This window comes from Corapipo altera, unplaced genomic scaffold (genome assembly GCF_003945725.1).
Source record: "Corapipo altera isolate COAL_440 unplaced genomic scaffold, ASM394572v1 64, whole genome shotgun sequence".
Classification (NCBI taxonomy): Eukaryota; Metazoa; Chordata; class Aves; order Passeriformes; family Pipridae; genus Corapipo; species Corapipo altera.
The window spans coordinates 10,501,208-10,528,751 of record NW_020884893.1 but is presented as its reverse complement, the minus strand read 5'-3'; the positions used below and the strand labels follow the sequence as shown (position 1 = coordinate 10,528,751).

The 27,544-nt window shown below is 54.6% G+C and overlaps 1 protein-coding gene across 3 annotated transcripts in view; it reads left to right on the top strand.

Moving 5' to 3' along the window:
- The window catches only part of CDH22 (cadherin 22), a 77,158-nt gene extending 54,331 nt beyond the window's left edge, over positions 1–22,827 (top strand). For all 3 annotated transcript variants that reach the window (XM_027646110.1, XM_027646111.1, XM_027646112.1), the window contains 5 exons: positions 2,948–3,084; positions 10,172–10,293; positions 10,568–10,685; positions 18,162–18,413; positions 19,772–22,827. In XM_027646110.1, the coding sequence (XP_027501911.1) occupies positions 2,948–3,084; positions 10,172–10,293; positions 10,568–10,685; positions 18,162–18,413; positions 19,772–20,310 (1,168 nt within the window). In that variant the 3' untranslated portion in view covers positions 20,311–22,827. The remainder of the gene's footprint in view (positions 1–2,947; positions 3,085–10,171; positions 10,294–10,567; positions 10,686–18,161; positions 18,414–19,771) is intronic.
- The last annotated feature ends 4,717 nt before the right edge of the window (positions 22,828–27,544 follow it).

Sequence of the window (27,544 nt, the reverse complement as noted above, 5' to 3'; positions counted from 1 at the left end):
TATGGCTATGGCTCTAGAGGGATGATGGACATCCCTGTGGCCCCCCCAGTCCCCAGCTCCCACACCAGCCTAGTGCTCCAGAACCTCTATGGCATTGGGACCCACAGAGAGCTGCAGACCCACCTCCACAGACACAGTGTGTGGCAGCAGGCTCAGCCCTGCTGCTGTGGCCAAGGCAGCACATTGAGCTCCATCTCCTTCCCCAGTTCATTGCTGAGGAGGTGGCCATTCTTTGTAGCAATGGTGACAAAGGGATCAGATTTCTGGTTTGTTTTTCCCTGGCCATGGGGTACAGGTGTGCTGGCCTCAGCAGACAATTCAGAAGCGACAGAAGACAACCTCAACAGCAAAGCAATGAGAAGCATAAGAGCAGGTTCTTGGTGGCATGACATGGAGTGCTCCCTGCCATCCTCCTACCCTCCAGCCAGACAGGCAGACCTGTCAGACGTGTCTGGGCTCTGGATGTCTCCCGTCACTAACTGGGTTTTAATGTGTCTCCCATTGCTAACTGGGTTTTTCTGTGCAGATATTTTTTACAGACATCTCTGTTTATGCAGCAATGACACAAGAGTGATCAAAACAGGCATGTGCTTACTCAAGAAGCAGGGAAGGCGTGGGGAGGGTGAAGTACCATCTTGAACTTAAGAGTATGAAAAAGTGGAATGGAAGGCAGGACATGTTTGAGGTCGGGTGATGTGGGAGAACAATGAAAGCGGTTATGTAAATACATCAGTTATGCTATTGGAAAGGTATTGGGTGTTGTGATCACAATTTCTGTTCCTCTTTCCAGCAGAACATTGAACTGATGTACAATTCAGAGCAGCCAGACCTCTTCTTTCCCTTTGCAGTGAGCAAGCAGAGTGGATGAGAGGCTGTGGTACGTGCCAAGACAGTGTCACTGTCCCTTCTCGAGCTGGCTGTGTGCCTGTAGAGGCTCTGCTCCCAGCTGAGAGTTGGGACAGAAGACACAGGCAGTCCCTGGCAGTTTGGAGATGCCTGAGCTTGCACCTGGCTTTGTGTGACAGATGTCCATCTCCTCTGAATGCCGGGGGGAGGAGGCCATGTGGGTACAGAATGTGCTAGAATGTGGCTGTGTGCAAATGCAATTTAGATAGTGACTTCTGAATGTCTTTCTTTAGCTACAAGCAAGTGCTGTTGTATTTTTTCTCTCATTCCCCCATCTGTCTGAAAGGGAGAGGGCTAGGGAATGTAACATGGAACTGTATAACACATTAAACAGCATAGGAATGCCTTTGTGTGTGCCTCCATCAGAGATGGAGCTGTGTGGATGGACAGGGACTCTGTAGGAAGCACTCCCACTGCAGCTGGTCCCCTCCCAGGGCTTGGGGCAGAAGAGTACAGGGCCATCAATGGTCATCCTTGCATGCAGAAGGTGAGCTGGTGTTCCTCAGCTGTGAGCCATGTAGATGATGGACCCACAGACCACAGCTGGACTCTGGCTGCCACACACAAGCCCTTGGGAAAGCTGCCCTGCAGCTTGCAGACCACTTCCCTCATCCTGAACCTCCTGCTGGCCTGGAGCCTGTCCTGCTCAGCTCCTGTCCAATGGGGCTCCTCAATACTCTCCTACCTCATCAGCTTTCCAGTTTACTTTGTCCCTACATTTATCTTCCTTCTGTGGTTGAACATGTGACTCAAGGCTTTAATTTATTCACAGCCCTCCTTTTGGTAATTTATCCTTTGTACTCTTTGCTGTCTTGTATTATTTAATTCTGTGAAGCACTCTGGGATTCAGTGTGTGTGAAAGATGCTGTACACAATAACATTATGCTGTATTGTTTGTGATTTGCAGGCCTTCTGGATTTCTAATTCTGATTGCAGTGGTGGTGTGTGTTATTTGTGCTATGGCTGTGCTCAAGGCCCTCAGCTGGATTGGACTTCCCTTCCAGCCCCTTCCCCCAGGAACTCACATCTCACTGTGCCCTGATTTGATGTTGGTTTGCTTAATTCTGTGTGTAATGGCTGCAAATGCAGGACATGCCACTGGGACAGGTGTGGGCTTGTGGTGTCGTGGTGAAGGCATGGGACTAAACCTGGTGTGTGACTCCTTGTGAGCTGTGGGGCTGCCCTCGGGGAGAGTGGGAATCATGTTCTCTGGAGGTGGCACTGGCAGCATTTGGGCTCCACCCTTCAGGGAAGGGGCTCTTTGAGGCAGCACTGGAGCAGCTGAAGGAGAAGAGCTAGAGCTGCCTGTGAGAAGTCTCTGCTGAGTAGTTGGGGACAGAGCTGGAGGAGCTCTTCAACCTGTTCCTTGTGGGAGTGGGAAGCTCAAAATAGGGCAAATCTGAGGGCTGCTGGCATGGTGTGCTGTGTTGATGGGGTGCTGGTTGCTGCCCACCTCTCTGCTGCCAGGATTGCTGCACCAGTTGCACAGATTCAGTGTGGGTGCAGAGGAGACCTCATCCTTTGTGCCTGCTGTAACTGCAGTTCAGGGTATCCACAGGTCTGGCTCATGTGTGCTGCTGTGCTGCACTCCAGGTCTCTCACGTGGGTGGATGTGGTGGCAGGATCAGCAGAGAGGGTAGCAGGTGAGGTGCACATGCTCGACTTCAGTTTGGATTTGTGCTTTTCCTGAACCTACAGCTCTGAAGCTTCCCAGAGTCACGAGTGAAGTTATAGCCCATGATTTCTGTATCACTCTGTCTACCCAGAGCATAAGGTTCCCATCAGAGCAAGTTTTTCCCCTTGTCCACAGTCTGTGCATAGTTCCACTTCATACACCAAAAGCCACATTTTCATTTGACTTGAGAACTCTGGGCTTCCAGCCTGGCAGAAACGTGCCCTTCCTGTCCCATCCTGCAGCACAGGACAACGAGAGTGGTGAAACAGGGCCTGCTGTGTTATATTCCAGTACTTCTGGGGCTGATGGTGAGGGTGGGCTTGGCACATCCAGCTGCTCACCGTTTCCCCTTTTGCCTGGTCACAGGTACGCCATCGACCGCAGCACGGACTCCGAGAGGATCTTTGACATCGATGCCAAAACAGGTGCCATCGTGACAGGAAAGGTCCTGGACCGGGAGACTGCAGGGTGGCACAACATCACTGTCCTGGCGATGGAAGCAGGTGAGATGGAGGAGTGCTGTGTGGAGGGGGAGAAGCATTGGGTGCTGTCACTGCAGAGGTGGCCAAGATGCGAGTGTTAATCAACACTGAAGTAAAAAACATAAATGCAGCAGCACTGAGTCTGACATCTCCCTAGACAACCTAAAAATACTCTTCCAGACTCGAGCATTAATAAGGGAGCATGGTCGAATGGTATATTTGATGAACACTAATCAAATTTGTGTTATCTATGCGCCATCTCTGCCAGTCATCCCCGTGCAGCTCCTTCCCCGCAGTCACACCTGCTGAGTGGCACTGGGGGCTCCCCGGGGGGGATTTTCACATTGCCTGCATCCCCCAAAATCAGTCATGTGCTGCCTGTGGATGTCCCATCAGCTGGAGCCCTGTGGCACTGAGTGGCTGTCAGCACTTGCTTCTGCTGGGGCTCACGCTGTGTGGGATGGTCCCAGCACTGCAGCAGTGGGAGGGGAACTGTGGGGGCAGAGTGTCCCAGGCGTCATGCTGGGAAACAGAAAGGCATTGCCGTATTCTTCTAAGTTTTCCATATTTTGGATATGAAGTCATCAGGGCAGGCTGGGCCCTGCTGTGCTCTGCCTCCCACCCCACAGTGGGTACCAGGGAGCCTCTGTGGCTGCAGAGCACCTCCTGATGCCTGCTGATGTGTGCCAAGGCCTGTCTGTGGGTAGGAACCTTTCCCAGGCTTCACTCTAGGAGATCCTTAGGAGTTCTGGTTCTTGGTTCTTTGCTTGTTCTTGAGCATTGAAGGTGCTGTTCACATTCAAGGAGCTGAGTCAGGGCCTGACTTGGGTCCCAGCGGTCAGATCTTGCCACCCACCCCAGCCAGGCAATGGCACAGGCCCCGTGGCCCAGGGAGAGAAGGGTCAGTGGCCCTGGTCAGACCCCTGCTGCCTGGAGTGATGTCCCTGCCTCTGCCTCATGTCACAGCCCCTCTGTGCTGACACTCTGTGCCGGCTGACCAGCGTCACCCTGCACTCTCTGGCTGTGGCACTGGCACTGTCGGGAGCCCTGGCTGGCCTGGAGATGGGCGGGTGTGTTGGCACTGCCTGGCCATGTCAGAGGGAGGGCAGCCCACTGCTGAGCCATGGCCTGTCCTGGGGGCTCCATGGGGAGGCTCTGCTGGGAAGAGGGGAGGGAAGCATTGCAGCACAACTCAGCATCCAGAGTAAACGTGAGGTGACAAGAATCAGAAGGACAATATTTACAGGCAGTGGCTAGGATTTCAGAACAAGTCAGTAAATGCTGTGGCTCCCCTCTGGCAGGGAAGCCTGTCAGGCTGGATCACTTCAAAAACCAGGGAGACTCTTCAGTGCTCTGACTTCTCCCGTGGTGAGCTCTGACTCATCCGTTTTAACTGCCCAGACATCCCTCCCAGTGACATTATCCTTAACGTTTTGTAATCATGAAATATTAATGACTGATATTGAATTTAAAGTACAATTTATGTCTGAATCCCCTGGCGGAAAGGGCAGTTGTAAAGGTACAGCCTTCTGAGTGATGGAGGGGTTTCAGAGGGGGCTGTGCAGCAGCTGTCAGGCTGTGCCTGGTGAAGTGGGGTCAGCTGCAGCAGTGGGAACGTGGAATGCAGGGCGGCTGGGAGCCTCCACACTGGCAGCAGCACAACCAGCAGTGCAGTTCCCAGCACACAGGTGTCGGGGGTGCTCACCATGGGCATGCAGGGGCTGCTGCACCAGGCTGGACCTTACCAGCTACAGCAGAGGCAAGTGGTAAAGTATTCCCTTTCCTCAGTGAGATGTAAACTTGGCAGGAGGAATGGAACGAGCCAACTGGGCATCCTGCTGCCCAGACTTGTGCCTGGTGCTCCGGCTCGTTGGGGATGGTGGGAACCCATGCCCACCTGATTCCCTCAGTGCCAGGCACAAGATGTTGCATCCCTGTGGCCTCCTCGAGCTGCCCTCCCAATCTGCTGGCAAGGCTGTCCTGAGCAGGGTTTGGCTGCTGGTGGCTGAAGGACAGACAGCCCTCTGGCAGCCCTTGTTCCCACAGGGAGCCTGTGAGGCTCGAGCAGCTCCATGCAGGAGCTGTGCCCCAACCCTGGACAGTCCTGTCATGCAGCAGAGACTGTGTCCAGGGGCACATGTCCCACCTGCAGATACCACAGAGTGCATTTGCCTCTGAGAGTGGTAAGAAAAGCTGCAGAAGGTGCCTGGCTGTGCCCATGAGCTGGCTGGGCTGCTGCTGCTGCAGGAGGAGTGGAGGCAGCCCCCCCCAACCAGGCACCCCCAGCATGAGCTGCCTTGGCCAGCCAGGGACCACTGGAGTGTTTGGCCTCACAGCGTGGCAGCTGGCAGGAAACATGGGGGCTGTTCAGCTAATCTGGCCTGGGACCAGGCCAGGCACTTCCACAGATAAATCTTCATCTTGCTCGCAAGCTGTTTACCTTCCTTGGGCTAATATTAGTGATTCTCTTCCTGTTTTCCTCTTTGCTCATGTAAAATGATGAGGCCTTGACTGCTGTGTCCACTGCTGGTAATTGAGATGATAAATCTTCCTGCTGGAGACTGGCTTTAATCAGAGCATTGTGTTTGGATGCGATTTAATGACTCTCATGCTGCTGAGTTTGGGCAAGACTCAGGAGAGGTGAGAGCCATTTATGTGTTACTTGGCTTAACTGCTGCTTCCACTTTGTATCCCCTCAGCAGGGAGCCACGTTCTCAGCTCCAGCCTCCGATGTAGCCACCTGTCAGAGGAGCCATACCCCTGACATGTCCCTGCTCTGTCCTTGCCACCACTGCTCTGCTTTGCAGGCAGGACCTGCAACAACAGCTACAAACCCACCCTGTGCTCCACAGCCGTGGCATCGGGGCTGGAGAGCAGAGTGGCCCATCCCAGTCTTCTGTTCTGCATTTTGTTTTCCCAATTCGCCAAGGTAGCAAGGAATAAATTCCACTCCTGCCTCTTCTGGCTTCCTTACTAATAGAAATATTTTGAATTCAGTATTGTACCAGCTTGGTGTTGACACAGAAGAGCAGGTCGTGCGCTGTGCCCAGCAGTACCTGTGAGCTGGGCTGCCCCAGGTGCTGCTGTGCCCTGGGCTCTCCTCAGACCCAGAGAAGCTGCCGAGCACCCCTTGGTGTGTGAGACCCTGCACGGCTCTGTGCAGGCAGGAGGGCAAATGGCACATGTGCCTTGGCAATGGCTGGATTTGGAGCTCCACAGGAAAGGTTTGGGGGTAAAAATGCAAAGTGCTTTATTGTGAGTTTGTGTGCGGGTTTGGAGGGGTTATAGCTGCATCCCAGCACAGTAACCACTGGTTCCTCCTTTCCTGCCATGACATGGGTGGCTGAGTATCCCCAGTCCCCTCCCATCCCTGTGAGCTGCTGCTGCTGCAGAGCTCCAGCCTTGGTGAGCAGTTGCCCAGAACTGCCCAGTGTTGGTCCTGTTGGCACTCAGTCATCCACAGCTCAGGAAGAGAGCAAGTTGGCATTTTGTGTCTGAACATTCAAGATAAGAATATCGTCCTGTTTAGATTACTCCCATGATTATTTACATTGAGAAAAATACTTTAGGATGTGGCTGAAGCATTTGAGTGTTGAGCCAGGGTGTTGCCATGCAGCAGGACTGTGACCATCTCCTGCTCCAGCGTCCTGACACTGCCTGTCCTGTGCCAGCACTGCCTGTCCTGTCCAAGTACTGCCTGTTTTTCCATGTGGCACCTGGGCATGGGGGGTCCAGCTGGCACTCAGTGCATGCCCTAAACCATGCTGGTAGTTAGATTGAAGCAAGTGCAGATGCAGCAGCATGGAAGCACTGGGCAGGATTCTGTCCCCCACCCGCAGCAGCTCCAGCGGCTCTGAAATAATTCTTCCCATGTTGGCAAAGGCAGCTGCCAATCACCAGCCTGGATCTCCCGTGCTGCACGGCTGTGCTTCCAGCATCTCCCTCTTGTTCTGTGTATTTTCCATGTCTCTTTCCTCAGTCTTTTCAGATTAATAGCATTCCAACTCCTGAAGGAAATGCAGAAAAACGGCATGTTTAATTTTAATTTAGGAAAGCGTTTAGGTAGCAGCCTAGTTTCCTCGCTGCTGTCAATCAGGTTTTCTCAAGGCTGACATCAATTAGTTTAAAAATATTGAATGTAATTTTGCCTGACACAACATATTGCAGCCACTGCAAAATATAATTTATTTTAGAAGAAGAAATAATTAAACTAATTTGCATGTCAGTCAGCTGAGCTGGAATACCAAGGAGAGACGCTGCAGTGGAAGGTGGCTTTTTTGCTTTCATGTTGCCCTCAGCCTGCACGTGCCACCCTCACCCCGGCCCTGGGCCAGGTGCTGCTTGGCAGAGCCCTGCGAGGGCAGGTTCCTGTGCCACCCACGCAAATAGCTTCATCCACCCCCTCTGCTGCTCTTCCTGGCACTAGAACCTGCTTGCTGAGCCTTTGCTTGTGTTCTGGAGCATGTGTTGGGTGCATGCACACAGGTAGAGAAAGCACAGGTCAGAGTTTCTGGCCTTGCAGGCTTGAAGCCTGCATTAGTCAAGTGATTTGTGCCTTTCATCACAGATGTACTCCAACAATCCTAATCGCACTTCTTGCTGTCATAAATTCAGTTTGTGCCACGCAGTTACAGAAAACGTATTTCAGATGTTTTGAAGATAACTTTTATCGAGTACATCCAACCATTTTTCATATCTCCCACCCATGACTCCAGGTAGTGGCTCAGAGGAAGAGGGAGATTGATAAAGCATTTGGGGAACCTTCAAATGTACACTGTACAGCCAAAAAAAAAAAGAAGCTGATGTGGGCCTCGCTGGAAAGGTAGACAAGGGTGCAGTAGTTGCGTTTCTAACCTTGATGTTTCTGGACACGTCAAATTTTAACCCCGTCACTGACCCAGGAGTGAGTGTGAGCCTCAGGCTTCAGCAGTTTTGGAAGGGCCAAAAGCAGAGCTTCGGTATGACAGGGTGCATTAAGAAAGGTCACTGTGCTGTGCCTGGGGGAGTGGGACGTCAGGCAGGGCTCATGCAGGGCTCAGGCAGGGCTCGGTGTGGGTGCTCAGCTCTGTGCAGATCCTGTGGGTGACTCTGCTCGCGTGCGCCACACAAAGCACTCCTGGGCAGCTGCAGCTGGAGCTGTGGAAGAGCACGGACCTGTGGTTCTGCTTGGCTCTAAACATGCTGATCACATCCCTCCTGAGGGGCTCTAGGAGGTGGTCTCGAAGTGAAGCTGCCATGCTTAAGCTCACCTGGGTGCCCAGAGCTGGCCCTGCAGAGCCTCCATGGCACCCAACAGGTTCTGAGGAGTGTTTGGCAGCACTGGGATTGGCTCCTGCTCCCAACCAGCTCAGAGGCTGTGGGGCACTGAGGGAGGAACCCCACTCCTCTGGGTTACAGTTAGGAAGGGGAAGAGGTGGGGTTTTGGGCTCTTCCTCCCTTCGGGCTCTTCTTCCTTCTCTTTCTGCCTCTCCTACTGTGTCAGCAGTGCCAGCTTGCTCCAGAGCTGAGCAGCAGGGATGGTTATCCATCTTCCTGTGGGCTGAGGAGGGGGTGATGAGATGCTGTCGTTCTCCTTCTTGCAGGAATTGGACCCTTTTTCCTCCTGCTCATTTGTGGGCATCAGGCGCGCACCCCTCCGCCTCCCCAGGCTCCCTTCTCGCCCTGCTGCCTCCCCCTTTCTCTCTCTCTCTGAAAGCAACTGCAGTTTATTTCACTGCACCAACATGCCTTTTAAAATAACACATAGTTCCAGGCTTTTAGTCACGACTTCTGCCTCCCTCCCCCAAAAACAACCATCTAGTTACCAGAGCAGCTGGTCTGGGTGAGAGGGAGTGATAACATGAGAACGGGGTGAAGGCAGCTCTGGGGAGGGGGCTTAGATTCCCAGCTAATTATGGAGCAGTGCTAAATCTCTTCTCCCCTGGGTCCTCCTCCACCTGATCTGCAGGGGCCAGTAATAATGTTATAGACAAACAGGCAGCAGAACTCCTGCCCGAGCGTGGAGAGAGGCATTAGTTCTGTCACAGGTGCAACCTCTGGTAAAACAAAGGAGGTGGAGTAAGAGGGAGTTCTCATTTCTGGGCATGTATGAGATGCTTCAGCAAACATCAGTCCCTCCAGAGTGATTTATAATCCTGTGGCACAGTCTCAGTGTCCCTTGGAAGTTGTGCTTAGGGCAGTGACGCTGCAGTGAGTGGAGGTGGAAACACTGTCCTCGTCCCACCTGTGGAGTGAACCTTTCCCAGCCAGCGGTTCTATGCACCCCAAGGGAGGAGGGGAGTGGGCTGTGAGCCCCTAGGACCACTGCCTGTGCGAGGCTGGGCTGGCAAGTGTGGGGTTGGGGGGACTACCCTCAGTCTTACTGGGTGACCCCCCTCATGCCAGCTGGCGGATGGTGCTGGGTTGAAGTTGAAGCTGCTGATGACAGTACAAAAAACAGTGTCAGCATGAGAGACTTGGGTCCTTCAGCATGAGGCAGGAGCCCTGTGCCTCAATGGGGCACAGTCACCACCAGGTCACCTGAGTGTAGAGGAGGTGGAGGGACAGATCTCACCACCACCCTGTGCCCTCAGTTGATCTCAGCTGTTTCACATGCTGGCTCTGTTCACTCTGCTCTCAGATGTTGCTGCCAGCCCCCAGGGCCTATGGGTTAGGATCCAGGTCAGGGGGTGATGTTCTCATGTCCTAACCTTCTTGTGCCTTCTCTATGCTGTTTGGCTGCAGCACAGATCCTCACCAGTGGTGACTGGCCCTTATGACCAGGACTTGCTCTAGGCTGTTCAGCATTTTCAGGGTTAGATCAGGCTGATGGTGATGTTTTGTGAGTCCTTGGCACACAGCCCAGCAGTTGGGATTCTTTACAGGGAGCAATGAGGCTGAGTGATGCTCTGCAGGTGCTGCTGTCCTAGAGATGGTCCATGCCACAGGCAGAGATGCAGTGCTGTGTGTCCCTCAGTGCTGTGTGACCCTCAGTGCTGTGTGACCCTCGGTGCTGTGTGTCCCTCAGTGCTGGCTGCAGCCACACAGCCACGAGACTAGGATGGGGAGGGTTGCTCACTGACAGCAGTTGGCACTTTGTACTGAAGCCCTGCTTCTCTTTCTGTTTCAGATAATCACTCACAGGTGTCAAGGGCCTCTCTCCGTATCCGTATCCTGGATGTCAACGACAATCCACCTGAGCTCGCCACCCCGTATGAAGCTGCTGTGTGTGAGGATGCCAAGCCAGGCCAGGTAGTGGGTGTCCCCCAACCCCGGTCTCATGCTGCAGGCAGTGCTCTGGACCAGTGCCAGCCTGCCAGTCCATTCCCTTCTGCCTGAGACTCTTCCCGTGCAGCCCCTGTTACACTGGGAATCGCTCTGCCTGTGTCCCACAGCCGAGCCCGTCTCATGGCTCATCATGTGCTCTGGCCTTAGCCAGTGATGCCACTGGCTGGACCCTGCATGCAGGGCCCTGGGAGAGGCTGCAGATGCAACCCTGGGGCTCACCTCTGCCCTCTCCCCACAGCTGATCCAGACAATAAGCGTTGTGGACCGGGATGAGCCTCAGAGCGGCCATCATTTCTACTTCACACTGGCACCTGAAGCCACCAACAACCACCACTTTTCTTTGCTGGACATCCAGGGTAAGTCCTGCTGCACCCCTGGCCCATCAGCCCTTGGGCTGAGTGGCACCACTGGCTGTGAGGAGGCAGATGGACCGTGGGCTTAGGGTCTGTCTGTGCCAGGTGGAACTCCAGGTGCTTTGGGCATGCCACAGGGCTTCTTGCCAACCTGAAATGGTGGGACTGGTCAGCTAGCAGCTTGGATTTCCTCAAGGAGGCTCTGCCAGCTTTATTCCCTGCTGCAAAGCTCCTCTCTGCTGTCTGGTTAAGCCTTTGGTGTTTTCAGGGCTCTCGATCCCTTTCTTCATGTGGAATCTCCAGCCTACCTGCAGGCAAGGAGATGATGTGGATTTATAGATGAACACACTCACATTTTGAGCATTATGATTTATCCCTCTACAAGGTAAATCCTGGAGCGTTGGTCATCCTGGGGCTGCCGTGTGGATGGGCAGCCCCATCTCCCTGACAAACAGGCAGTGTGGTCATACCACAGCCAGCCTGTGGCCGTGGTGGGTCCTCTGGGGTACAGCCTGCAGAGCCTGATTCCCTGTGAGATGACAGCTCCAGGATGCAGTTCCTCTGCTTTTCCTGGGGCTCATCCTGTCCTTTGGGGCATGCAGCCAAGCATATCTATTCCTCTGGGGTTCTCTGTGTCCCTGGGCTCAGTGGCATTTGTGTGGACAATAACAATCCAGAAAAGTAGTTATCAGGCTATTTTTGACTGGTGTTTAGGGTGCATTTAGATGCTGATTGCAGCAGTAGGTATAACAGGGACCCCTGCAGATATTGGGACCTTCTCCAGCCAGATGTGCACGCACTTGTCACAGAGGCCAGCCCTGATGGAAGCTAGCAGATCACACTGAAATTCTTCTTGTGTTTTGATTGGGTTTTCTTTTAAAACTGTTTTCTGTCTCTGCTTTTGCAGCTTCATCTGTCAAAAGTCTGGTTTAGTTTGTTTCAAGCTTATCAGAGGAGCCTTCTGCTGACGTAAGATCCTGCTTGCTCAGTTCGGTTCCGCGTTATTAGGGACAGTCAAGCTGGAAAAACTTCAGATGTGATGGTAGAAGGGCTGAGTATTGTTTTGTGTCCTGAGAAGCTCAGCTGTCTCTGACCTGAGCCCCTCCCCCTGTGCTCAGGGGGCAGCTGTTTACAAGACCTTTGCTTCTTATCATGTAAGAAGGCTTTAATCCTCAGCAAGATTTTGCCCCACACCCAGCGATTAACTTCCCTCACTTTCTCTGAAGGACCTTATTAAAATGTGCTTGAGTGCACTGAGCTGCACCCAGGTGTCCATCCCTGCCCAGACCCTCACGGGGCTCCAAGGAGCCCAAGGCTGTGCTCCTGGCTCTGGGCCAGGGTCTCTACCATGGCCAGTTTGCCATCCCAGGGCCACCACTGCTGTTCTGCTGATCTGGCAGGGCATGTGGCCGGGGGTGGCTGGGGTTTAGCAGGGGCTGCTTGGCTTCCCAGCCCTGTGTAGGGGTCACACCCCGTTTGGGTCTCTGGGGTCCACCAGCAGTAGCCCAAGAGCTGGCATTGTAGTAGATTCAGGACATTGGCTTGTGTGCCACCACTTCCTCCAGAGCTGCTGCTCTCTTGAGTGGGATGAGGCTCTCGTGGCACGGGGTAATTCTTTGTGCTAAACGATCCCTCACGCTTTGCGTGTGGTGTAACACTGCATAAAATGAGTAAAAGCTGGCATCACCTCCGCCTCCTGCTCTTGGGAAAACAAATGTTGTTGCTGCAGGGTTATTCCCAGAGTGTTTGCAGACCCTCCTGAGTGCTGAGCAGTGCTGTCTTCCACGGCAAGCGGAGGTGGCTGCCTGTGCAGATGGAGACACCCCTCATTTCTAGCAGGCATGTGTCTTGGTGCCATCTCCCTCTCTTTGATTTCTGCCCCCTCCTCCAATTCATCAAGTGCCCTGGGTACACTTGCCTTTGCCCCTTCTCTCACAGGTCCCCTTGTTGGATCCTCCCTTGTGTTCCTCCGTTGCTTCCCTCTCGTGCATTCACCCCTCTTGCACTTGTCTCTACTCCCCCATATAAATATCAGTGGTGACAAACTGCTACCACCAGCCCATCTGTTTCTTTGTACAAATTTGTAGCCAGTTTTGAAACGTGATTTATAAATATTGCTTTTGCAGCCAAGGAGTGACACTGATGGATGTCAGCACAGATGGATTCGCTAAGCTCTTGCTTAAATCCGTTTTTTTTTTTGCTTTGCACCTACTTCTCTTGGCTCCTTCGTGGCAGCAGAAAGCCACCTCGGGAGGTGACTTGTCCTCAGCACTGCCTTGGGAGTGCTCCTGTAGCAGTTGGTTGGGCAGGGCAGGAGAGGCCGTGGTGGGGCTGCTCAGGGGGAGTGTGGGGGGCTGTGAGCTGCCAGAACAATGCTGGGGCTCCCTCTGGGGGTCCCTGGCATGGGTTCTGCTCGGGCAGGCACCTTGCTGGGCAGAACTGACCCCGTGCACAGCTGGGGAAGCAGAGCAACCGACAGGCAGGTAAAGGTTCGAGTGCAGAGCCCTGTCCTGCATGTGGGAGCACAGACAGGCAGGGTAGGGCCAGAGGGGATGCTGAGCACTGCCAGGGCTCTTCCAAGACTCCTCAAGGGCAGTGTGGAGGGGTCTGTGAGGGTTTTAGGGAAAGCCCAGGGTGATTAATGTGGCAGCCCATCCATCAGGTGATGATCTTGTGGAGTACTTGCTGGTAAGCAGGGGTACAGCTGCAGTGACACGGTAGGTGTGCTCCAGATTGGTGCTGCCCAGGTACAGCCCCAGCAGCACTGCCTGCCCAAACCCTGCCAGGCCAGGCTCTGCTGCTGCCAACTCTGCACGGAGCAGGAATGGCCCTTGCAAAGTGCCTGCAGTTTGCACCCACAGCCCCAGCAGCACGCAGGGCTCCTCTGTCTCCAGTGCTCTGGGTTGGAGGCATGAGAGCCAAGGTGTCCCTGCAGGTGACTGTGTAGCTGAGTTACAGCTGGTTTGCAGGAGTTGAACTTTTGGAAGCAGTGCCATTGTCCTATGGGTATCTCTCTGCTGGCATCTTTCTTTCCGTGCTTTTGCTCTGCCCAAGGGACTGCTCACAGACTTCCTGATTCTTCAGACAAGGAACAAATGTCACCTGTGGTAACAACAGTCACGATCCAGAAGGAAGATGCCCAGCAAATGGAATGACTAAAGGAAGAGATGGAATTAGGGAAGCTGACCACGCTCAGGTCCAACTGGTGCCATTCCAAAGACATTTGCTATCCTCTGTCTCCTAACTCGCCTTTTGCTGGGTCTTTCTGGTCTGAGAAAATTGATTACAGAAGGATCAAAGGCAATTAAAACCTGAAATCATGTTCTCCAAGAAATGCTAATTGTGTTGGAAGGAATGGTAGAAAGCATCCAAGCCCAACAACCTGGAAGGAGTGCTAGGTAATATGGAGTGACACATGGAGCTACTGACTCCGGGGCTCAGGGGCTTGGCAAGCAGATGTCTGAACTCTCTGCAGGTCTCATTAAGAGCATGTAATGGGTGATGGAAGATCTGAAAATTGTAACAATCAAAAGGAAAATGTTGGGATTTGAGGACTGCCTGAGGACAGAGGAATCCGCTTCCCACCCCGCAGGGATGCCGCTCTCAGCACAAGCAGCACAGATGCTGATTTGACCCGGGGGGTGGGGTCTGTGTGTAAAAGAGCATCGAACCTCCACGGGGCTGAGCAAACAGGGAAGGAGCAGCAGTGTTGCTGTGGCCTGGCACCCAGAAAAGTCAGCAGAAGGAAGAGGCAAAAAGGAAAAACAAGATGTTTCTTCTACCAGCTGCACCACCTGGGGCTGAAGGGGGTCTGTTCCCTTTGGGCAGCCCTGGCAGCAGCGTGCCCGTGGGCCTGGCTGGGTGCCATGGGCTCCTCCCTGGAGCTGGTGTGCCTGGGCACTGGTGCAGCAGGGCAGCTGCTGGAGAAGAGGAAGGCAGATGCTCGTAGGGCCCTGTGAGTGCGGGAGAGGGCAGGGACATCAAAATCCCTCCTGCTCTCCTAGCACTGCTTGAGATTGAGTTATGAGGAGGATTTATTAGTTCTGTCTTTGAGGCTGCCAAGAGCCTATTTGGAGAGGGAATCTGAGAGACTTAATTGTTTTATTATTCCTAGTGATGTTAAGCTCCCACCAGAGTATATTGTGTTTCTAAACTTTCCTTTAGGGCAGCCTTGATGGGTCCCTGCTCGCTTGGCTGACATCGTTTCCTGCCTTGTCCAGTGACTTGTTCCTCAGGGGGACAGAGGGGCCATCTCCTGCCCATCACACAAGGTGATGTGATGTGACATGGGATAATGTCACTGTGTGATCAGGGAGAGGGTGGCAGAGGAAACCTGCAGAGAAAATGTCAGTCTGTGCAACAAGATGGCAGTGAAAGCAAATGGTTTGGCTGGGGCATCACAGGACACTCGGCACAGCCTTTGGAGCAGTGTGACCACAGCAGAAGGTGCAGCTTTGCAGGGACTGGGCAGGAAACCAAGTGTGGAGACCCAGACTTGTCTGTGCAGGGAAGCTGTGGATTGATGTCTGCTCCCGTTCCAATGTGGGCAGCACTGCTACTCGGCCTTGTCACCCCAGAAATGGACTTGGCAGGAAGCTACTGAGGAGGAAGAGACACGAGGGCTGCGGGGCCAGGCCTGCCCAGGCTGTGCTGTTACAAACCAATCTGCACCAAGACACATCCTGAAGAAGCTGCTGTGGGTCAGCTGACTGTAAAGAAACAACCAAGAGAAATTACATTGTTTTGTAGGAGGTTGCTTTGGTTTCGTCTTCCAGGATTTCGTTTTCCCAGACCTGGGCAAAATATTCTTCACTTCTGTGGTCAAAGGGACTGCGATTGCGTGGCAGCAGCACAGCTTTTTCTGGAGTATCTCAGAGGGGAACACAGAAGTTTGCAAGTAATGGGAGTGCAAACACTTATCAGAGCAGACAGTTGTCCGTGGTTCTGGAGAGCCTGGGCACAGCTGGGGGGCAGTGGGGGGACAGCTGAGCCATTTCCATGCCCAAGGCAGCTGGTCCGTGCCGGGCTGGGCACTGGCTGTCCAGCCTTGGTGAGCAGTGTTGCAGGTGTAGATGTGAAATTTCCTCAGATCTCCCTCCCGTAGGAAGGGCTTGTGTCACCCTGTTCAGAAGAGAAAATGTGGTTTCACAACGTTTAAAATAGTGTTTGTAATTGGGATTTTTGTTGCTCACTTGCACCAAGTTTTGGATCACAGAGCAAACCCTCAGGCCCTTCCTGAGCCGAGGTGTCTCGGAGCAGAGCTGTCTGTCATGCTGCTCGTAGATTTAAGTACTGGCTGCTTTATTGTGATTTGGTGGGTTTGGCAGTGGCAATATTTCTCCTTCCCGTCCCTGGAGGTGGGGGCTCGATGGTGCCACGCTGCCTGAGCCGTCTCAGTTGAGCTGAGGTTGGTGTCTGCCTCTCTACCACTTGCACATGTATTTTCCCTTGGTTTCTAGACACTGTTTCTAAAAATACAGTGTGGCAGGTCCCTAACAGGAGCTGGAGCTGGCTGTAAACAGAAGGGAGTTGCCAGCCGCCTGCTGCATTTCCAGAGAGGTTTGGAGCTGGTGCTACCCCTGCATTTACACAGTGCTGAAGGGCAGCTGGGAGAGCTCCCAAGCACTGTGTTCCATCAGACCTGGGCCAGAGATGGGCTGAGCTGCGGTGGAGGTGCAGGGCTGTGTGCTCAGGGATCCTCCAAGCCAGAATCTGACCCCAGCCCCCAGCTGGTGACCTGACTGATGTGCCAGCAAAGGTGACCCTCCTAGGCTGTGGCCAGAGCCTTGCTCTCTCGCAGCACTTTGGTCTGTCCTATTTGTCCTGTGACTTTATCTCCACTGGATCCAGGTGTCTGAGGCTTACCCTTAGCTGGGCTAGCTAGGAGTTAGTCCTGGTCTCTTGCTGAGATGGTGCCATTAACATTATTTATATCTCCCTACTACGCTGCAGCAAGGCAGGGGGAGCAGCACCAAATGAGATCTCGTTACCTTTGTGCAAACGATTAGCATAACAATAATTTTTTTTTCCCCTAGCTCATCCTTGGTAGACCATAGGCAGCTCTCAGCAGCCTCCCTGCACCCAGAGGTTGATGCTCCCCAGGCACCTCTGCCCAGGCTGGCGCTCCCCTGCTCATCCTGCCAACTCTGCCCAGTTCCACAGTGCTGGTACCACATCCTGCTCCAGGAGTCTCAGCCACAGTGACCGGTGTCCTGCAGGGCAGGAGATGGGCTCTGTGCTCTGCTGTGCCCTGGCTGCCCTGCAGTGCCTCCAGGACTTGCTTCTCAGCTGGCCAGTGGGTCTTCCCCCCCTGCACTCAGTGCACGCCCCTCTCCTGTCCCTGCCGTGCCCCGTGTGCTCTCATGCAGCACCCAATCCATACGGCAATTTCCGCGGTGGCAGCAGCCCAAGGGCCAGAGTTATAGTAGATGTCTTTTCCAATCGAAGAGCTGATTCATAGAGAAAGGGGCTGGTCCAGCACAAATCATGTCTGATGAGGACAGTCTGTAGACAGCAGCACCTTGCTGCGAGTGGGCCAGTCTGTGCTTTGTTAGATAAAGACTGCAGACAGTCGGCAGTGGCTTCTGAGACCTGACTGCAATTTTCACCTGCTGCTCAGCCCCACCCTGCCCATGCTGCTGCTGGCAGCACCCCTGAGCAGGGAGTGGATCCGAGTGTCAGTTGCTGTCCCTGCCCTCCCTCCCTGCTCCCAGTCAGCAGCAGCTGCTTCTTGGGCTCACTGCTGGTACCGGGGCCCTGGAGGGTCCCGTGAAGTGGCCGTGTTAATGGGATCGTAATGGGTTGTGCAGTGCCAGCTGAGCCCCTGAAGCAGCAGGGTGTGAGCAGATGGGGAGGAGGATGGCTGACTTGGCTGGGAGGATTGGAAGGAGCTCTGCCTGCTCCTTCAGGAGTTACAGAGGATCATAAGGGTGTCTGGCCCTCCAGCTAAGGCAGGGCCCTTCACATACAGCTCTTGGGCTTGGAAGCTGTGTCTGCTCTTTCAGGCTCAGTGCCACCTGCACACCCTGTCTGCTCTAGTGTCCATGTCAGAAACTGGTTTTTATCCTGATTCTGACTCTGTGCCACTCTCAGATGGTCTTTTGGAAGGTTTTTCCCCTCTCTCTGCTCTACCTGCTTTGTTTGTCAGTGCAGCTCAGACATTCACCTGCTGCTGCTCCTGTGTGAGGTTCAATCCTGGGTGTGCTGACAGGGAGACACCAGGCTGGCCCCGAGGTGCCAGCAAAGGGGCATGTGCTGGAGCAGAGCTGGGCACCTTCGGTCACTCAGGCTGCAGTGCTGGGGAGCCATGAGCTGGGTCCCTGCAATGGAGCAGGGAGAGGCCCCAACGTCTCTCAGGGCGGCTGCTGGAGATGGTGCACGAAGAGCTGCTGTTCATCCAGAGCATGGTGGAGCTCGTGGCAGGTCCTGCAGGCTGTGACATGGGGGTGACCTCACTGTGGGTTTGCTTGTTCCCTGCAGACAACACGGCGGCGGTGCACACACAGAGAGTGGGCTTCAACCGCCAGGAGCAGGACGTGTACCTGCTCCCCATTCTGGTGGTGGACAGCGGCCCCCCGGCCCTGAGCAGCACGGGGACTCTGACCATCCGTGTCTGCGGCTGCGACAGCAACGGGGCCATCCAGTCCTGCAACAGCACAGCCTATGTCGTGTCGGCCACGCTGAGCCCCGGCGCCCTCATCGCGCTGCTGGTCTGTGTCCTCATTCTGGTTGGTGAGTTCCTGCCTGTCCCCCGGGCCCCTCTTGTCCTGTCCCAGGTCCCCTCCATCATCACATGAACACGTGCAGGCTGGTGCTGTGGGCATGGAGCAGGCTGCATCTGTCTGCTCCCTGGTAGCTGCAGCATGGGAGGCAGGAATCTCAGCCCTGCCAGTGGGGGACCAGCGGGGAAGCTCCCGTGTTTGCAGCTGGGGCAGGGGTCCCTGTGCCAGGCAGGTGTGCCCAGCAGAGCTGGTTCCATCCCCACCTGGATAGGCAGGAGCCAGGAGCTCTCACCAGCTGCCATGCTGTGCCCACTCAGGTGTCTCAGAGCAGATGGGGGGGCTGTGCTCCCAGCATGTGACCAAGGCTGGCAGATGTGGGGTGCACAGGTGTGCTCTTACCTGAAAGGGTCAGCGTTGGAGCGTGTGTGAGCACGTGGGCAGGACATGGAGCTGGGGTGCAGGCAAACCAGAGCACTGCCCAGTTCAGGACCTGTGCCCCGGGAATGCTGCTGCCAGACACTGACACACTGGCACAAGCTTTGCTGGGCCACCACAGCAAGGTGTGTAGGTGCAGGGGGAGCATGGGCTTATGTGCACATGGGGTGCATGGGGTGTTGTGCTGCCCTCAGGTCTAGCAGAGGGCAGTTGATGGATGCAGCTGCTGAAAGCCCTCAGGCCCTGGGACTGGCTCCTGGCTGGTTCCAAGGGCTGTTCAGATACCTGTAGGAGCCAGCGTGTTGTTTGGTGAGGTCTCCTCTGCTTGGCATGGCTCCACTCCCCGTCTCCTGCTGCATCTCCATTCAGAAAACCCTTTCCCACAGGGTGCACTTTACACTGGTTTCATTTTCCAACGCAGCGCAAACAAATTTCTGCCTAATTGCCCAAACGAATAAAGTGCACATCGGTGCTTTAAAGGTGATGGGCTGAATGGATGATGATCCAGGACACAGCTGCGGCTCACTGCTCAGGCTCTCTGCCATCTGCTCCACGCTCACCCACCCAACATTTGGCTGCTGCTGTGATTCATGCACCCCCTTTTCCTACTCATCTTCTGCAGAACCCATCCGTTTGTCTGTCCAGCCGTGTGTTTATCCATCTGTCCCTCCTGTCTCGGCGGTCGCGCTGCATGGGAAAGGAAGCTCCCGGTCTGCACTGGAGCCCGGGCAAACCTCTCACCAGGCCAGTTCACAGCACGGCTGCTGCTCGATGAGCCTGGCTGATTGGAACCGTCTGGCATTCCGGTGGGGCTCCCCGTGCCGGGGGGTGCTCTGCCTCTGCATCTGCTGCCGAGCAGAAGGTGTACTCACCCCACGGGAGCACAGCTTCCAAGAGACCCCGCACCCGTCTGACCATCTCTTCCTTTCCCAGTGCTGGTCCTTCTGATCCTCACGCTGAAGCGACACCACAAAAGCCACCTGACTTCTGAGGATGATGAGGACATGAGGGACAATGTCATCAAATACAACGATGAAGGGGGCGGCGAGCAGGACACCGAGGCCTACGACATGTCAGCCCTGCGCAGTCTCTACGACTTCAGTGAGATCAAAAGTGGCGATGGAGGTGGGGGGCCAGGAGAGGGGGGCCCGGGCAGAAACCCCGCCTCTGAGCTCCATGCCCTCCCACAGTGGGTGCAGAGCCCGGACCTGGACTTCTCTGTGTTCAGAGACTATATCTGCAGGAAGGTGGAGCAGGCGGACGAGGACCTCTCTGTGCCGCCCTATGACTCATTCCAGACCTATGCCTTTGAGGGCTCGGACTCCCCTGTGCCCTCCCTGAGCTCCATCAACACCTGGTCCAGCAGCTCAGAGCAGGACTTCTCGTACCTGAGGGGCTGGGGGCCACGTTTCCGGCAGCTGGCAGCGCTGTACGCGGGGCGCAGGGGCGAGGAGGACAGTGAGGAGTCGTAGCTGCCTCACCAACCCCTGTGAGGCTCCTGGTGCCTCCTGGACTGAGGCTCCCGCACCTCGAGGTGCCACGTAGGGACCGTGTGCTCCTGTGGCCAGACTCCACGGCTGCCACAAAGGGGCTGCGCCGCAGGGCCGGGGGCACTGGGCGACTGCTCCTCTGCAGCTGCCTCCTGCTTGGGTGGGCTCCGCACCCCCGAGGAGGGGCTGGGGAGCCCGGAGGAGCCTGGCTGTGGTGTCTTCATCTCCTCAATGCCAGTCCTCATCAGAGCACTACGCATTAACTTAAGAAAGAAAATCTAATTCAAGAGAGTTTGGAGACGATTTCTCCCCCCGCAAATTATCATTTAAATAGATCTGTTCGGTGAGCCCCATCCAGGAGAGGAAGAGCAAACCGGGAGCCTTTTGTTGTCTAAATTGTTTTTGTCACTTGAGTCAGAGTATTTGAAGAGCTTTGATTTCTTTAAGAGCTTTCCTTTCAGAAGGAAACAAGCTTTTAACTTCTGTTAAGATTTCCCCCCCCCCCCCCCCTTAAGTTCACTCGCTTTTTTGGAGTCTTCCTTCTCTCTGTTCCCCGTGGGCCTCTCAGCAGCCCCCAGCTGCCAGCATGGCATTGGAGGGATCACATCCTGCACAGAGTGGCCGCTCACCTCAAACCACACTTCACCCCCACACTGCAATCGCTTCACCCCCGTCTTGTGGTCACAGAGGTGCTGGTGATGTGAAGGGGCTGTCCAACACTCCCTGCACAGCAGACATTGTCTGCAAGGTCCTGGAGTGCCCCACAAGCCCCAGTGACAGATGGGGACATCCCACCCATGACCAAGGCACAGTGCTGTGGCTTGAGCCACGGGGCAGTCACAGTGCTGGGGAGCACCGTCGGAGGGGCCCAGAGAAGCACCCCCAGCGGGCTCTGCCAGCCCCTCATGTGGAACCAGGGTTTATGGAGCTCTCAGTCAGGCACTGGCTGTCACCAAGCAGCATGAGCTGCACAGGGCAGCAGGCAGGACATCAGTGTTCCCTGGCCCACAGCGGCTGGGGAGAGCTGCATCCCATGCTGCAGGGTACGAGATAACCCCAACCCCTGCTTGGGAGGAATAATTCCTGCTTACACCCAGCTGAGAGCAAAGCATCATCATGGGCGACAGAAAAGCCATCCCCAGGAGATGTGCACGAAGCCAGGTCCTGCTTGTGCTGCTCTGTCTGCTGGCTGCAGGCTGGGCAGCAAATCCATAACACCTTGTGGTCCCTGGAGTGTTCCCACCCCGGCACAGTGCCCTGCAAAAAGCCAGCATGAGCTGCCACAGTGGGGCTGCCTTTGCATGAAATTCCTGGGTTTGGAAGGCAGGTCAGGAAGATGCCAGTGGGACGTGCCGTTGCTCCTTGGGATGCAGATGATGCTGGAGGAAGGCACAGGGTGCCCTGTGCCTTCCCAGCCTGCCAACTACCCCGGGGGAGACTGAACAGCACGTGGAGTGATGCCCTCACACAGCGTCTCAGGCAGCGCTGGCTAGTACAGCTCCTTATCTGTTCATGTTGGGAAAAAAATCAATTATATCCTTGATAGGTAACTGATAAGGTCTCCCAAGGCCTGACACATCCTGGGCTTATCATTGGGTTTGTCCTTTTAGTTTAACCACAGTGTTTTCTCTCCTTGGAGAAGGTTTAACTGTAAATGTACATGCGTGTTCATTTTTTTACCGTGTGTTGCTTCCCGGCTGCTGGTGTTGGTCCTTTGGCTACAGCGTGAGACCCGACAGTGGAGAGGGACAGGACCTGTCCTTGTCACAGTGCCTGCCCTGCCCGCTGCTGCCACGGCCACCTGTGCAGAGCCCCAGCTTGGCTCATACCGGGACCAGGGGCTCCTTTCTCCGTAGGGCCTCTGTGGTCCCCCCGAGGAGGCGGTGGATGCCGTGGCTGGCACCCAGCCTGGTGCGCTGCTGGTTCACTGTGATGATGCTGGGGAGGCAGCGGGGCTCTGGAGTGCCAGCTCTGGCCGCGCTGCCTCAGGCAAGTCATGCCCTGCACCACCCCCTGCCCCCCCTCCCCGTGCAGGAGAATGAAGAAAGCCCTCTCTTTCCTCAGGAATGTGTTCGTGTTTTCCCTCTGGGCTGCAGATCCGTGCCCGAGCCCCTCCGGCACTGGCCCTTCCTCTAGCCAAGTGTTGTGCAATAGCAGGGCTCTGTCCTAGGAGATGGGGTCTGACAGGGTCCGTGTTTAGCAAACCTCCCTCCGGGTTCCCCCCATCCCCGCCCGGCGCATGCACGCACGCTTGCGTTTTAGTTTCTACCCCAGGTGTAAATAGGGGAGGAGCGCGGTGCCGAGCGGCCGCGCCGCGCTGCCCGCGCCCCCTGCCCTGCACCCGCGGGGGGAGCCGGCAGCTGCCACCATGTCCGATGGAGTCACACTTCGGTTTTTGTTTCTCTACCCAGATGAAATTAGAAGGTTCTTTTCCTCACCCTTGTTATTTTTTTCAAGGTCTTTCTGGGACCTGGAAATAAATTATTTCCTTGTCGTCCAGCCCGAGTCTTATGTGCTTATTTTGTCTGGTTTCCTTTCCTCACATTGCACTGTCAGTGTGGTCCCATCAGCACCTTTCCAGAGGGGCCAGGTGCTGCCTGTGGCAGAACAAGCTGTGGCAAAGCCCAGCACAGCCCATCCACCTGCTGCCCGCAGCACATTCCCGCTGGCAGGATGCTGCATCTCTGACTTCTTCCCATTTTTCATTGAAACGCTCATCAGAAAAAGCTTCTTCAAGAGAAGGGTAATTTTTTTCTGTCTGAATTTGAAGGAAACGATGAAAAAATGTGCCCTTGGCTTTCTCTATTCCTGGGCCTCAAGGCATGTGGCTGCTGGCCGTGGAGGGATGGAGCAGGCATGGAGAGGAAACATGGCTGAGCTCAGTGGTGGCCTCAGTGCAGGTCAGCAGACAGAACAGGCAGACTTTAAAGTGCTCCATAAAGTGATGGTCATTTAAACAGCAACTTGCATTCTGGCTCCAAAACAGGATTATTGATCCCCCAGGTCTTTGAGTGTTTCCATATCTTTCACCATCCCTGTGCCTCCCCTCCATCCTGCTCCCTTGATTATTCACTAAATGTTATGGAAGAAGCATCTGGTGACCTTTGATGACAGCAGTTAGTGGGATGCTGTGACAGAAGGGGTTAGTCTGGAGGCCGGAGGGTTTTCCAGAGGCGCAAGGTGTGCTGCCAGACCTCAATGTGCACAGTTTTCCTTTTCACAGTTTCAGTGAGTGCCTCTACAGCTGCCAGCCTTGAGGAGGCCTTTCTGCCAGCGTCACCATTAATTACCCCCTCACAGTGAGTCCGTCAGCACTGTGCTTGCAGCCACCTGCTCCAACAGGTCTGGACACTTGGCCGGTTCCTGTTTGCAGAGAGCTGATGGTTGCTGTGTGTTTCCACTCAGGTTTCCAGCCCAGGTCCTTGACAACATGAACTCTCATTCAGCTGCAGCCCACACAAACATGTTTTCGAAGTCCTGCTGTCCCACTTCAGGCACCCAAACACCTTGGAACTCTGGAGGTCAGCGCCTGGAGTGTTCTGGGAGCTCCATGTTGAGGAGGAGGCATCTGCAGTCACTCTACTCCTTGAAGTGACAAGGTGACAAGTGCCTAGAGTTGAGTGGTGAGCCTGGGCTGTGCAGAAGGATTTGCTTCTTGATATTGTGGAGAAATTGAGAGAGCTCAAAGCAACAAATTGCCAGCCAGAACCAGACCCTTCACTACAAAAGAGGAGGATTATTGAGAGCTCTGATTGCAGAAGCATCTGTGAAGATGCTTGGAGAGCTCCATGCCTCCTCAACAGGGCCCCTTCTTTGGAAATTTTCCTATAGCAGCTCTCTCTCTCCAGCAGTTGCACAACAGCCTCGTTGCAGAGCAGGGCAAGGGCAGGTCCCATTCCTCCCCCTTCCACGGGAGAGGAAGCCAGTCCTGCTCTGCAGATGATGGCCCTCGCCACGTGGGACACGGCCTGTGGCTCTCTGCTGGCAGTGGCGGAGGATGGTGGCACTTGCTGCTGTCACATTCTGAACGGGTCCTGCAGGGCTGGTGCTGCTGCTCCCCATCGACCACTGGCTGTTGCAGCCCCAGCACAAGGAGGCTGCATCAGTCACCTCCAATGCCTGCACTGAGCCACGGCGAGCTCCAGAAGGCAAGGTGTCCAGGCCTCCTCCAGAGAGGTATTTGCAAAAGATGGATGTGATCTGCTGGGATCATTAAGGGGAAGTGAAAAAAGGGCAGTGATACCTGCACCCTCAGGAGGGAAATCCATCTCTGGTAACTGAGTGCAACAAGGCTGTGTCAACCTCCACCTCCAGCTCCCACTGGCAATACACTGCTTGGGAAGGTGATCCCTTCTCCCCCATATCCTCTGAGGAAGCTACTTTATCACCAGAAAGCTGACTCCTCTAACCACCTCCACTACAGAAAATATCCCAGCTCCCTACGTCCTTTCATTTACCAAGCCCTTGAGCTTCCTTCAGGGTTGGTGTCAGACTGTCCTCCCTGCTCAGCAAAATCTCAGTTTTACACCTCTGCCCTGTGCTCGGTGCAGGCAGCAGCTCTGTCTTGTCAGGGCTCTCTCGCTGTGCACAGTGCTCCAGTCTGTGCTCTCTGCTTGCTGTGGCTCCGCTGCCTCCCAGCCCATCCCAGGAGTGTTCCCAGCATCTGGAGATGACCTGGCCTTGTGCCTGTGCTTGGCAGCAGGTCTTGCCTCCCTGGTCACTGGCAGAAATGGTGCAGTGTTTCCAGGCAGTTGTCATGGCTCTGTCCCCACAGCCAGAGGAGCTGGAGAGAAACAAAATCCCGCTCCTGGGCAGTCAATGGGGTTGAAAGCACCCCTTGCCCTGCTTAGCAGCCAGGTCAGTGTGGTAGAGATCTGGTGTTCCTGCTGCCACCAGGACTACATCCATTTGGGATGCTGGTGCCATGCTGAGCGACCGTCGTCTGTCATGCACACATCCCAGCCTGGGCTTTCTGCAGCCTAAAGATCCCTTTTCAGATGAGTGTGGATTTAATGACTGTTCTTCAGATTCTCAAGGAAGGACCTTGGGCTTTGCAAAGCTGAATCCAGCGCAGGTGGGCAGAGTCTGAAGCAGTTGGGATACACAGGCAAAGCACAAACAGGGGCCCTCACACAGGAATCACACAACCCTGGCTTTGCAAAGGGCCCCGTCCTGTCCCACCTGTCCTCACTGCTGCCCCCACCCACGATGGAATGCATTTGGGGGGGGTCAACATCTGGCATTTAACATCACAACCTTGGGCAGCAAGGAAGGGTAAAAGCAGGAGCAGGAGCCCAGTGCTTTGGCATTTGCCTCCCCTGGCAAACATGTCACCATCTACCCGCCTCTTCTGTTGCTGAGTGCCCAGGACTGCCATGGTTGGGAGGCCAAGTGCTGGTTCTTAGACATCCCTCATCTGTTGTCAGTGACAGCGAGTGTTTGTGGCTCAGGGGTTGTTAACTGCTCGTGTCCAGCTACACTGTGGGCTTATAGACATCCATTTTTCATCTCTTCATCACTGCTGTGGAGGTGCTGCTCAGGTGAGCATAAATTGGTCCAGCTGTTCACTGGGGGAACAGCCACCAGCCATTTCTAAGCAGAATGTATCCCTTTAGCTAGTGTTTCTACCATGGTCATTCGGGAAGTTTTAATCCCTTTTCTGCTGGAGGAAACGTGCGTTGCCACCCACCCCAGCAGAGCCAGCGGTCAGGAGTCACTCACCTTTAGCCAGGAGCCAGGCAGCTGTTGAAATCCCTTCACACTACACACAAATTAGGCATTGAAAACACTCATTACAGCCAACATGACACGCCTTCATTATTCCAGAATAATTGTCTGAAAGGCTCAGCTCGGAGCACAAGCTTCACTTGGTGCAGGAATGTGATAAAAAGAAAACAGGAAGTGCAATCAATGCTTGTAATCCTTTTAAATAAAAAGGTACTTGCTAGTAGCTGCCAACATCTTTAAAAAGCTGTGATTTCCCCGGAGAGAGCCCTTATCAGCTATGACTGCGTGTCATTCTGGCTGTCTGTCAATCCCTCAGACTTCAGTGCCACTGACATTAAGAAGCCAGGCGTTAAGATTATCACATTTACCCGTAATGTAGCACAGATTGTGTTGACATTTGGGAAGTATTCCACCACAGGAGCTATTTGACTTCAATGCTTTCTTTCTGAAGAAACAAATGCTTTGAAATATTTGAGGGCAGGAGCCTGCTCTGCCTGCAGGGTGCTGGCGTGGGGAGCGGGAGGAGGGTGAGGGTGTACGGGCAGTGACCGTGAGCAGGAGGGATGCTGACCATGCCGTCGGTGTGGAGAGCAGACCCAGGCTCTGAGAAGGCTGGGGGGGGGGGCTGAATCCCAGGAATGCTGCTCTCCCATTCTTTCCTGCACCTGTCACAGAACAGTCAGGTACTTGGGTTGGCTGAGGAGGGATCCCCTGCCCACCCAGGACAGCCACAGTGCAGAACCCGCTGTGCCACGGGGACCCAGAGAGCAGCACCCTCTGTTTGCACTGTCCTTCCTCCTCCTGGCATTCCTCCTCCCGGGAAGGCCTCAGCTCTGTCCACAGCAAAGGGGATATTCCAGGCTAGGCCATAGAAACAATGGTAAATGACCTGAAATGAACTGATTAATCTCTTTAAATAACTGTGAAACCGTTCTCCAGAAAAAGTTAATCTACTCTAAATGGCTCTGGTGCTTTTCCTGGGCTCCAATCAATACATGGTCGCTTGCTTTTCATGTGTAATTCACAGTAATTGCAAAAGAGCGCTTTCTGAAGAAAATGACACTCTGCAAGCAGAAATGCAAAGAGACACAAGGACTAATTGTCTTTAAATCCCAGCACAAGGCACGCTGTCGGACATGCTGGCAAGCTGGAGGTGCTACAGCATCACAACTCCATGTCCTGGGCTTCTCTCCGGGAAGCTGCTGGAGGTGTTGGAGCGTGTTGTGTCCAGATGGTTTAGCTGGGAAGCTCAGCTGCTTCCAGGTCTGGCTGCCAGGACCTTGGCCTGTGGACCCCCAGCCCAGCAGCTGCAGAGAGAAGGTGGCTGCAGGATTACAAGTTTAGACAAAGACACATTGCATTCCTGCTACCACAGACATCACTGGCACCTGGAGGCAGCCGTGCTCCCTGCCAGACTGTCCCATCCAGACCAGCACTGCCCCTGCATAGCAGCATTCTGCCATCACCCGGGGCGTCTGTGGCCCAGGAT